Source organism: Podarcis raffonei, chromosome 5, assembly GCF_027172205.1.
Source record: "Podarcis raffonei isolate rPodRaf1 chromosome 5, rPodRaf1.pri, whole genome shotgun sequence".
Classification (NCBI taxonomy): Eukaryota; Metazoa; Chordata; class Lepidosauria; order Squamata; family Lacertidae; genus Podarcis; species Podarcis raffonei.
In genome coordinates this window covers 31,874,914-31,887,061 of record NC_070606.1, presented here as the reverse complement: position 1 = coordinate 31,887,061, position 12,148 = coordinate 31,874,914, and the positions used below count along the sequence as shown (strand labels likewise).

General features: G+C 42.0%; 1 protein-coding gene across 7 annotated transcripts in view; it reads left to right on the top strand.

Moving 5' to 3' along the window:
- Nucleotides 1-12,148, top strand: part of CDH23 (cadherin related 23) — a 391,169-nt gene that overhangs the window by 138,162 nt on the left and 240,859 nt on the right. For all 7 annotated transcript variants that reach the window (XR_008330552.1, XM_053388502.1, XM_053388507.1 and 4 more), the window contains exons 7-8: nt 7,687-7,881; nt 8,939-9,067. Coding sequence is in view for 6 of the 7 variants with exons in the window: in XM_053388502.1 (XP_053244477.1) it covers nt 7,687-7,881; nt 8,939-9,067 (324 nt within the window). In the remaining variant the exon portion in view is untranslated. The remainder of the gene's footprint in view (nt 1-7,686; nt 7,882-8,938; nt 9,068-12,148) is intronic.

Sequence of the window (12,148 nt, the reverse complement as noted above, 5' to 3'; positions counted from 1 at the left end):
AAAAAGCAGGAGCTAAGATGACCGTTCCTATTCCATTCTTCCACTGTGATTATTATAGAACTTGCTTTGGCAGAAAGGAAGCCACTTCTTCTTCATAAGACAGTGTCTAAGCTTGTGTGCTCCTCCTGTTTCTGGAAATGTTAATATAGCCATGCTCTATCATGCTGGGATGTTTGGACATTGGTTGTTGCCCAGTTACGTCCTTCGTTTTCAAGCTAGATTCACATTACTAGCATTGCCACATGGCATTTCTGGATATGGAAGCACTCTGTGAATTCACAGGAGCTCTCCATTGTAAGAGGTCCTGAAACCTTTTCAAAGCAGGACATAAAATTAACACTTAGTTTGTCTGTAGCTGAGGGACGCGGGAGGCGCTGTGGTCTAAACCACAGAGCCCAGGGCTTGCTGATCAGAAGGTTGGTGGTTCGAATCCCCGCAACGGGGTGAGCTCCCATTTTTCGGTCCCTGCTCCTGCCAACCTAGCAGTTTGAAAGCACATCAAAGTGCAAGTAGATAAATAGGTACCGCTCCAGTGAGAAGGTAAGCGGCATTTCCGTGCGCTGCTCTGGTTCGCCAGAAGCAGCTTAGTCATGCTGGCCACATGACCCGGAAGCTGTATGCCAGCTCCCTCAGCCAGTAGAGCGAGATGAGCACTGCAACCCCAGAGTCGGCCACAACTGGACCTAATGGTCAGGGGTCCCTTTACCTTTACTTGTCTGTAGCTACAGGAGCAACAGGCTAGTGCTAAACTCCTGTCCATAGTTACAAGGAAACAACCCAGAGGAACTTGTTCTTTTGTTTTCTACACCCCCCCCCCTTTAACCATTCTTAATTTAGAAAGATTCCAGGGCAGTGTGCTATTAGAAACAAAACAAAACAAAACCCACCCTGATAAAATAAAACAACATAGTATCCTTCATACAGGCAATTAAATTGAAAGGCAACAAGGCAACTGCAGAAGTGTTAAGCAAATAGAGGCCATAAAACTAATTTAAAATGCCTAAGCAAACAAACACATATTAACCCTAGGCTGCTGAAAATATTGTAGTATCAGCAATCCTGCAGAGAGTATTCCAAAGTCAGGGTGTTTTCACACACACACACACACATGTGGTGTGCATATTTGAGGTGTGGTTATTTGGAAGGTGTGCATATTATATGCAAAGAATATGCAAAGAACATACTGTAAAGCAGTTAAGGTCTGTATAGTTCTAAGAGGAAAGCTGAAGAGTTATTGTTTGGACCTCAGTCCTCAATAGCTCTTTGAATTTGTGGGAAGCAAATGTGATGTCAGTGTGGAGCCTTTGTGTTTTGTTTCATTTTTAATCCATTTCGGCTGCCTTTAAAACCCAGAGTGCATTTACGTATATGGCCGTAAAGCACTGTGGTCTAAACCACAGAGCCTAGGGCTTGCTGATCAGAAAGTCGGTGGTTCGAATCCCCGCGATGGGGTGAGCTCCTGTTGCTTGGTTCCCTGCTCCTGCCAACCTAGCAGTTTGAAAGCACGAAGTGCAAGTAGATAAATAGGTACTGCTCCGGTGGGAAGGTAAACGACACCGGGTCCCTCGGCCGGTAAAGCAAGATGAGCACCACAATCCCAAAGTCATCTGTGACTGGACTTAACATTAGGGGCCCCTTTACTTTTACCTAAAGCATTCCTACCAAATCTGTACTGTGTTTTCATATGCTAACAAGGATTATTTCTCTTTAACTGCCACACCATCAGATGTGGTGCCACAGTGGATGCCCCAAAACAAACACAATTATTAGGCAAGACGTGCTCCTGGATTCCCTTTGTTCATCTCAGCATGAAACTCCTTTCAAAGAAAGTATATAGGCATGCTTCCCCTTGTTGTTGTAAAACATTGATGCTAGGTATCTTTGAAAACCAATTATCTTGGGGGGGGCATGTTATAGTTCTAAAATTTCATACCTACAGCAGAGCACCCTGGCTGATTTTAAGTGCCTGGAAACAATTTAATTGAAAATTAAAAACAAAATGATTTTCTGATTGTTTTAATGAAATGGGCAGCTGGGAAATTCTTTTTTAAAAAATAAAAAAAATCTCCCTCCTTATGCCCTCAACTTTATTATCATCCAGTGCTTATCCCGTTACAGAAGAGTCAACTTGTGTGATATAGGCTATCTCTCCTTCACACAGATGGGCATTTGGCATTAGGCCAGTTGGATGAGACTGTTGGAATGAGTCACGTTCTAGGTGTTCTGCAGCTCGTGGCCCGTGAAATGATTTTGATACGGTGGAGAGCTCTTAAAGGCACAGTGCAGATCTGTTCTGCTCAGAGGTTTATTCTTTGAGCGGCATCTTTATTGTGCTCGCCTGCCTAATGTTTCTGTACACTGACATAGCTTCTGTACAGTAGCTGTCTTGTTGTGCTCTTGAAGTCCAATTTATTCGTGGTAGAGGTTTGCTGGATTCAATCCTCTCTTGTAAAGCCCTGATATATTTCACATCAGTTAGAGCAGGGTTTCCTGCTCCAGAATACCAAGGCAGTACTTGGAGGTCTCCCTATGTCAGGTTATTCAGTATACTCAGGAAGGACTTGGGTCCCTGGCACTCAATCTGTCCAATTCATAGTTCTTCAGAGCTGTATGAAAGAAAGCAGATGGGATAGTCTCTACTCTGACCACATAATTAATAACCTCTCAGTGTTCCTATAGGAGCCAAAATGACTTCCAGTTATGGGATGGGACCAGCAGCAGGGAAGGGAAGCCAGGAGCAGACAGCCACTTGGAGCTCTCTCTGTCCCTGGGAGCCACAAGCCCCCTTTCTTGTGCTGAGGCTCTGAGGAGTTTGCTAAAAGATGGCAACACATGACGCTCCATCTACAGTGGTACCTCTAGTTACAAACTTAATTCATTCCGGAGGTCCGTTCTTAACCTGAAACTGTTCTTAACTAGACGCATGCTTTTGCTAATGGGGCCTCTTGCTGCCGCTGCACCGCCAGCACATGATTTCGGTTCTCATCCTGGGGCAAAGTTCTCAACTCAAGGTAACTCTTCCAGGTTAGTGGAGTTTGTAACCTGAAGCATTTGTAACCTGAGGCATTTGTACCTGAGGTACCACTGTATTTACTGAGGTGACACTTGGAGAAGAGTCTCTGTGGATTAAGTACCTCCACGTTAGGGTTGCCATACATCCAGCATTTTCCAGACATAGCTGGAATACTGCAGTAGGAAGCAATGTCTGGGCAGCAGAAACTGCTGAAATGTCTTGGAAAATCTAGATGTATGTCAACCTATGTCGGAAGTCTAGATTTTGGTGCATTTCCTTAAAAATAGCTGAACAACTTTGGCCAAAAAAAAAAGCTCAACAATGTTTGTTTCCGGATTTTCACTTTTCTGAAATGTGGCTTCATGTACTACATTCTTATCAAAAGTTGAGGAGGTTTCCACTATTTATGATCTGTACCCTTGGATGAGGGGAGCTGAGCTCCCTCACGTGTCCCACAAGTGAAACACTTTTCTCTTTAGCCTGGTCTAGGAACATAGTCTAGGAAGAGAAGTTCTTTGATGCAATGCAGCAAGGTAAGGTGCATTATGTATTGATGATGATGATGATGGTGATGATGATGATGATGCAAAAATTGAGCATTTGAACATCTGTTTCCCCCCTCCCACTTCAAGGGTGAACAAGGTTGCAATAACTTAACACATGGGATTGCCCCACCAAGTCTCAGATGGTTCTTGGAACTGCATTCTTGCCATTAACATGTTTGCAGAGTTAATGGACTTGATTATTGGCTGCAGGCAGATAAAAATGGGACATGCAACTAAATGTTTCACTGTGTCCCTGGTGTGTGTGGGAATGATGTCTCAGAGCAGCCTCTTATCCTGTTTCCCTCAGTTACATTTTGTGGGGCTGATAGGAGATGGACTGAGAGAGCGGCCCAGGTGTTGTTTTAGGTTAGTGTGGCAGTAGCTGCTGACATCTCCATGCCAGTGTGTGTCTCAGAATACCTGTTTAAAGAAAGAATCCATCTCACATGAGTTCTATCCAGAACATATGAAGATAGTCACAGAGGAGGATGAAAAACACGTTTTGGGGAAAATGTACCCCTTTTTGTGTGAGGGAGGTTCAGAATAAATGCATTGGGGTTCCCTGAGTATCCTGCAGTTCTCCTTAGTTTGAATGTGGCTTTGTTCTGTTTCTAAAATGATCAGCATGAAGTTACCTGAGTTCCATATTGGAAGGGAAGATTAGGAGGTTCCTCACTAAGAGTGGGGCTTTATAAGATACTTTAAACATTACAGATCATCACTTAGAAAATAAATACTGTGAGGATTATAAGGTGCTTAATTATCCCTCTGGTTATCTACAACATTTAAAGTATATTTGGACGTTTAATTTTTCAGCGAGGCGTTGTGTACATTTGCATGTTTCTAGTGTTGACTCAAGTCATTCTGGCAAGACCACATTGAATTTTCCACTGTTAAGTGCAAACATTGTCAGTCTAAAGACATTTGCAGTGGTAAATACTGTGCAAAAAATGTAAATGCCAGTACAGATTTTGACTCAGTTTCATGGTGTCTGACATAGGTGTTGAGCTGCAGCAGGGTATGTAAAGAGGCACTAAGAAGTGAATGCCTGTGAAAGAGTTAAGTATGTTTTCATTGTAGGGGAAAGCAATTTTCTTGTTATTCAGAAAGCAAATATTACAGATGTAGGCACTTGTTATTGACATGTTTTCCATTGACATCACTATCTTTTGTCAAGTTAACAGTTGTAACTAATCAGGCAGGTTGTGATCCAGAGTTTTTACGTGAGCAGTCTTTTTCATTGACTGTGGTCAGGGCAGCTTCAGTCGTGAATATGCCTAAGGATTTGATCCTGACAGTAATGTCAATGAGGAACTGTTTGTGGGTGCTGTGGCTCATTATATCCCCCCAAAAGCACACACACACACCCTGCAAGAAGCTATAAAACTGCAACTCTGAGTATTCTCACATAGATATGTCTAACTCAGCTCTGGTGATGCCGGGGATTGAATCTGGGACCCTATACATGCAAACCTATGCCAAAAAATGAGTGAAGTTGAGCCAAAGTCATGTTTTGGTCTGCCATCTTGATTCAGAATGGTGGCCAGTGTGCAAAGCATTGACAAAGACCGCCACTCCCACCTTGGTAACCTTCATGCCAAGTTTGATGGCAATATCTCTAGAGGCGTCCGAACGGACAAGTCACTTTCCAAAATATATAGTAGAATGTTTTATATTGTTTTATGTACACCTCTTAGAGGCTTGTTGGTTTGTTAGTTTTAAGCAGCATATCATTTTTTAATAAACACTGTACAAATGCAAAAGACTCTCTCCTGTACAGCCTAAATAAAAAAAGTTTATGTTTCAAGCCTTGTTCTTATATATTTTCCCCTCTAAGGCCAAAACCAAAAGGGAAATCTGGCCAAATAGGAGATGATCAATTGACCTTACATTTTAAAAGTGAGAAAAATCTTTGCCGTAAGATGCTCTCTCATCTACTGGTATGACAAAAATAAGGACCAAACCCGTATGACATTTGTGACCCCAGTGCTTAGTCTGAACTGCCTGGGGGTTAGAGAACAAATTCTCTTCAAAGCCTGACATTAAGGCCTTTTGTATGAAGCACAATGACGCTGAAATCCAACTCTTCACTTTTGCAGCCAGCCAGGCTGATAATCACTGGTGACCAGAGCAGATTTGCATGTCAAAAAGAAGACTATGTGTATTAACCAAGAGCAGCTTTATCCTTCTGAATATTATTTCTATTCTTATGGTGAACAATGCACTCAAGACCTCATCTGAGTCTGCTACTATTTGTAATGCCTCCCTTCCTCCATGTTAATAGTTAATTTGTAATGGTTTGAGTCTTAACACTCAGATAGCATGACAAAAGTAATTAAGCTCTTCTCAGAGAATGAGTAGAGTTCATTCATTTTGTTAGAAACAAACTAGCTTTAAAATGATGCTAGAGTATGTTTGGATTGGTACAGATATTAAGCTGGCAGAAAGTTCTAGATTTGCAAGGGAACCGATGCTGGCAAGAATGAGACAGAAAACAAACTTTATGAACCACCCATACAGCACTATTTCATTTTGACTGGCTTGTTTTAAAGACTTACACCCTGCTTTATCTTATAAATACCTCAAAGCTTCTAATAGCAGATAATGGTAAAACATCAATGCATCAGAATAGATATTGGGTGTTTTTAAAAAAAAAAAACCTAACAGACCAGTAACACAGCAAAAAGGAAACATATGGGGGGGGGATTAAGAGCAGCTGCTCAACAAACAGAATAATAAAACAACATCCAACAAATGCATATTTAAGCTGAGTTCAGTTAAGACCCAAAGGTTTTGGTTTTAGCCTGGTGCCTGAAGGTAACTGCAGCTTTGTGGGCCTCCATGGGTCTTCTGGGTTTTTCACAAAGCTGGTGCTACCAGCAAAAGGACCCTGCAGCCCTTCAGTGGAGGTGTATAAAGTAGGACCTCGAATGCTGAGCTTGTTTCATCAGCTCATGTGCCAAGGCACTGCTCACTCACTTCTCTGCTGGCATCCATTTCCCCACCCCTCTCCAGCACACAGGCATGCACAACAGCTACTGCCATTACCTGCCTACAAGTAAAGCACACCAACAAGGATCAAAGTGCAACAGGAGCACCATGATTGATGGCTGCATGGCTGCCCTGCTTGCTATTTCAAGAAAAACATCAAAGCCCCAACCTGGGCAATGAGGGAAGGGAGCCATTCTGGCTGATGTTGACATAGTTTTGCCTATTTAAGAGGTCCCAGAATGCTCTGTGTTTATTTTACATATTTGTTTTGTATTGAATATCCCATTCTCCAAAGACATCAGAGCAATGCACTTACGCAGTTTATGGGGGGCAAGCATACTTAACTTCAGCAGCAGAACAGAATCATGGACCTTTGGACATTTACCAGATACAATAAGGTTGTGCTCCTTACAGATTCTTAGCTTTTCTTTTCTAATGTTTAGGGTTTTCTTGAACTGAAGATTCTTGCCAAAACATCCTTCAGTTGCATTATCTTTCCTTATGCACTGAAGAAGGGTTTTGTTTTTTACACTAGGATGACAACCTGTACAAAGCAAAGTTTCACAGATTATACAGTTTGTGGGAGTTTTTTTATGCTTGTGAGCATAAGAGAAGTTCAGTGGTGTAGTGGAGCAGGACTGAAGCACAGCAAACACAATGATACCATCTCCCGAGTAACTGTTTGCCAATCTTCTGCATGCCAAATAAATGACATTTTCTCAGAGAGACCCATCAAATAAGATAAGCAGAAGAAGAGGCCAGTTACATTAGAGTACATGGGTAAGGGTTAAAATTCCATTAGCATGTTATAGTCTTAGAAAGGGTATATAGCTCTTGGGGGCGGGGCTATGGAGATTGCCAGGAAGAGTAACTGGCACTCCGGAATTTCCTTCAATGGTGTAGTGAAAAATTCCATGGTTAATCGTTCTCAGAACAGGCAGTTATATTACATACAGACACTGCAGAAATAAAATGTTTGCCTGGAATCTTTGAGTAATGTTTCTCATGCAGGAATGCAATCCTTATTTTTCTTTTCTCCTTTTAATGAAAAATGTGGTTCTAGAGAGGCATTTCTGCTTGCTTAGCATGTGTATTTTTTAAAAAAAATGTTATTTTTTGAACTGTTGTTCTTTCTAGAACACACCAGTGGGAACTCCAATTTTCATAGTGAATGCCACAGATCCAGACCAGGGAGCAGGTGGAAGTGTGCTGTATTCTTTCCAGCCTCCGTCCAACTTCTTTGCCATTGACAGTGGGCGTGGCATTGTGTCAGTCATCCGGGCCCTGGATTACGAAGTTACGCAGGCCTACCAACTTCAGGTCAACGCTACAGTGAGTAGGAGGCTTCCTGCTTCTTTTGTTCTAGAGTCTAGACAAATCTTAAGCATCTGCAGCAAGGAGAATACGTAGATCTTCTATTCACACTACCATTATCTGATGGGCTGGATGTAGGCCAATGAATTGAAGCTGAATCCTGAAAAGACAGGGGTGTTATGTGTCCCAAGTTCTCAGCTTTGAGAGGCGGGGCTGCAGGTTGCACTCCCCCTGGAAGGAGCAAGTTTGCAGCTTGGGGTGCTCCTGGATTTGACCCTGCCACTGGAGACTTAGGCTTTGAGTGATTTTCCCCAGCTCCAGCCCTTTTGAACAGAAATGGCTTGGCCACTGCACTCCATGCTCTAGTAACTCCCAGACTAAATTAGTGCAGTGTGTTCCACATATGGCTGCTGTTGAAGATGACTTGCAAACTTCAGTTGGCCCAAAATTGCAGCAGTCTGATTACTAGCTGGAGTTCTGTTTAGATTTTGCTTAAACCCCGATCTTAAAACTGTAGCACTGATTGCCAGTTTCTTTCTGGGCCCAATTCAAGGTGCTCATGTTCATGTATAAAGCCCTGAATGACTCAGGTCCCCAAAACCTGAAAGACCACTTCTTTGCCTACAGACCCCCTCTGGTGTTAAGATTGGCAAAAGGGGCCTCTTGGTTGTTCTACCACCATCAGAAGCTCAGGGGCAGGAGAGGGTCTTCTCTGTGGCAGCCCCTAAATTGTGGAACTCTCTCCCCACTGAAATGTTATATCACCTCCAGCAAATGCTGGATACACGTGTCTGTGGCCTGTCTTTTGACACCATATAGACCCACTTTGTTTTTGAGATTGTAAATTGTTTTAAATGATTTTTAACATTGTGTTTTAATTGTTGTAACCTGCCCTGGGGCCATAGGGTGAAGGGTGGGTATATTGTAATCGTAATAAATATGACAGCTTTTAGGTTCAGTTCTACAGCTTGAACTTTGCTGTAGGAGACAGCAATGAAAAGATGTTAAAGGGAAATGGTTTCCATTGTTTTCTATTTAATTCTCTTGCAATATTTTCCCTCTCTTCATTTTTAAGGACCAAGATAAAACCAAACCACTTTCTACTTTGGCCAATCTAGCGATCACCATCACAGATGTGCAAGATATGGACCCAATCTTTATCAACCTGCCATACAGTACAAACATCTATGAGAACTCTCCTCCGGTAAGAGCTTTAGATCGGCATCTTGTTAAGGATTAAGAGAGCTATTGAGAACGTCTCCCACATAATCCCAATTGAATCTTCTTTTGTCTGCAGTTTTGTTGTATTAAGAAGTGGAAGTGGGAACTGGAACAGAGAGGAGAGGAAGCAGATATCAGAACAAGGCAAACTAGGTGCTATACTTTAAAAAAGATGGGAGGGGGCATCTTTTGTTATTTTTTTTGCATCTGATTTGAACATAGATTTGTAAGATACTGGAATACAGTACAGGACTACAAAATTGTTAAAGGGGGAATACAGGAGAGAGAGTGATTTCTCCATTCCGGATGTGACTCTGTTAGGGAGAAACCACTGTGAGACAAGTGGCTCAGTTGTTGATATGTGCAAAGTAATTATTTTTGTTATATTCACTTCTGAATAATGCAGAAACATTTGTTCACTATCCAAACATGTACCAACTCAGAACTGTGAAAGCTAGAAGAAGGTACCACAGCTGCTGATGTTGTCAATATAAGCGATTCCGGACCGCTTACAGAAAATTATTACTTTCCTTCCTTAATAAAGGGTGTGTTAAATATTTGACCAATAAAGCACTTGATCTTAACTTAAAAGGCTGATAAGTAGCTGGAGAAGAGGGAAGTCACTGATTAATACAGATGGTTGTAGGAACTGCACACACATCGTTCCAGATTTTATATTAAAGCTTTCCTTCACATGAGACAATATAAGCAGTAGAGGAGGCGAAAAAAATTCCTGCCTAGTACATTAATAACAAGAAGGAAAGAAGAATGATATGGTATTACAGAAATGGAAATCCCCACTAGCATCTGAGATTATGTACTGGATCACCTTCACTGCATGACCTTGTGCCTGTAGAAGGAATATCTCTCAAATTAAATGACAATATAGCAGTGTCTGGAACTAAATGGTCCTTTTCTATTGACACTTTCGGTAACATACATAACAATTAATGTCAAGTAGCAGACTTTTTTACACAGGACATTGTAGTGGGGCAGGGGGAGCCCTGGAGAGGATTTGTGTCTAACGTGAAATACAAATATTTCTTAAGAATACAGTCTTCAAGTTTGTTTTTAAGAGACCTTAATTTGTCTTTCCCCCTATCTAATTTGATCCAAATAGCAGTTTAAAGCAGGGAAAGCCAACTCCCATCAACTGCTGCCAGAGTCAGGGGTCAGGGGAGTTATAGTCCAACGACTTCAATGGGGGTCACTTTGCTAGCCCTAGTCTAAAGGAATTAATGTGAGAATAAGAATTCTGACCCAGTGCATTTCTTCTTAGGGTATACTGAGTTTATACTGTCTGATTTCCACATCATGTTCTCTGTTGTCATTTGGAGTCTGTTAAACAGGTAAATGTTCAGAGAAGGTCCTCTATATGACTGATGGATCGAGGATGTACAATGACATGTATTTTTCCTCTAGGGAACTGTTTGGGAAGTCAATAGAGAGAGCACAGAGGAACATAAAATTGCTTGTGCATGCTGACATTTGCCTCTGTTGTTCTCAGCCTGACAAAAAAAAAATCTCACGTCAAAACAACAGCATTGAATTATTATTCTTATCTATCTTCCCTCTCAATATTCTTTGAATGCTTTCATATCTCCAAGGGATTTGCTTGTATCTTTGGCCAATACTTTATGCAACCTAATTGGCTCAGTGCTTCTGAGAACAGTGGACAGATGTAAAACATATCCAGAAACACTAATGAATAATTTTCATTCAAATTATGAGGCTTTATTGGTTCCCTTCATCTAGAAATAATCAGTGGGAGGGTGCTTTCTTTTTTAAGCAGCAATGAAATAGCTTGCAGAGAATTTTTATCTGGACCGCTTTTCACGTTGTAGTCTCAATACATACAACATGAGCATAAGTATTTTAAGCTTACGAGTGCAATAGAAATGTCTAAAATCACTGGTGTGCCATTTCTATCCTGACCTTCTACATTACATGTGTTGTATAGCGAAATTGCCATGGTGAAGTGCATGCAGTATACATATATACCAACATTGAATTTGGATGATGCATGTTGTCATAAATGGATTTTCCTAGTATGCTTGGGCAGAGCTGCACTCCTGACTCCAGCATCACCACAGTTTACCTGGGTGGTACTGAGGCGGGGAGGTAGTGAATCAGGGAAGGGCCATAGGTTGGTGGGAGAGCATCTGCTTTGTCTTCAGAAGGTCCCATGTCCAGTCTCTGGCATCTTCAGGTGGGGCTGGGAGAGATACCTGCCTGAAAACCTGGGGAGGTGCTGACAGTCAGTGTAGACACTACTGAGCTACGTGGACCAATGGTCTGATAGAAGGCAGCTTGTTAAGTACAGTAGCACCTCGGCTTACATTACCCTCAGGTAACATAAACTTCAGGTTGTGAAAGTGGCAAACCCGCAGAAGCGGTCTTCCAGTTGCAAAAACCTCAGGATCTGGCCGGACCTCCAGAACAGATCCCATTCACAACCGGAGGTACCACTGTACCAATCTGATGCTCCAGCAGGTGTATTCACATAGCCCCAATCTTGCCACCACCATGGCTACTGCTGCTGGTGGTGTAAGCAGGGTGGCTCCATGGCTCTTCGCTGACACATTGGTTGTTTCTTTTTTCTGATGCTAAAATCTGAAGGTCTGCGTGCCTTTTTCTGTGTTAATATGGTTATTTGGTCTTGTTGCACATGCAGGCCTCTCATACATGAAAGGTGCTCCTTCTTATGCTGATTTAATAGGCTGAACAAAGGTCAGGAAAGGACTCCAGCAATTGTTCTTGGTCTGTCTACTTACATTTCTCTCTCTGTTTATCAGTGGTGCACAGCGTGCCTGATTTTTTTCTATCTCTGTATCAAGCAGGAGTGCCTAATCTAAAACTTTATACATTACCTAATAAAATCCTCCTTTTTGGGATTATTGCATCAAATTTTAATTTCCTCACTTGAGTAACAGCATGTCACCCAGCCTGTCACTGAAGAGCCGACAGAAGGAAAAGAACTGGATAAACTGCAGCAAATTACTGCAAGCAGATTCCTATCAGCCCTTTGACTGGAATTAAGGAGTGCGAAATAGGATTTCTTGCC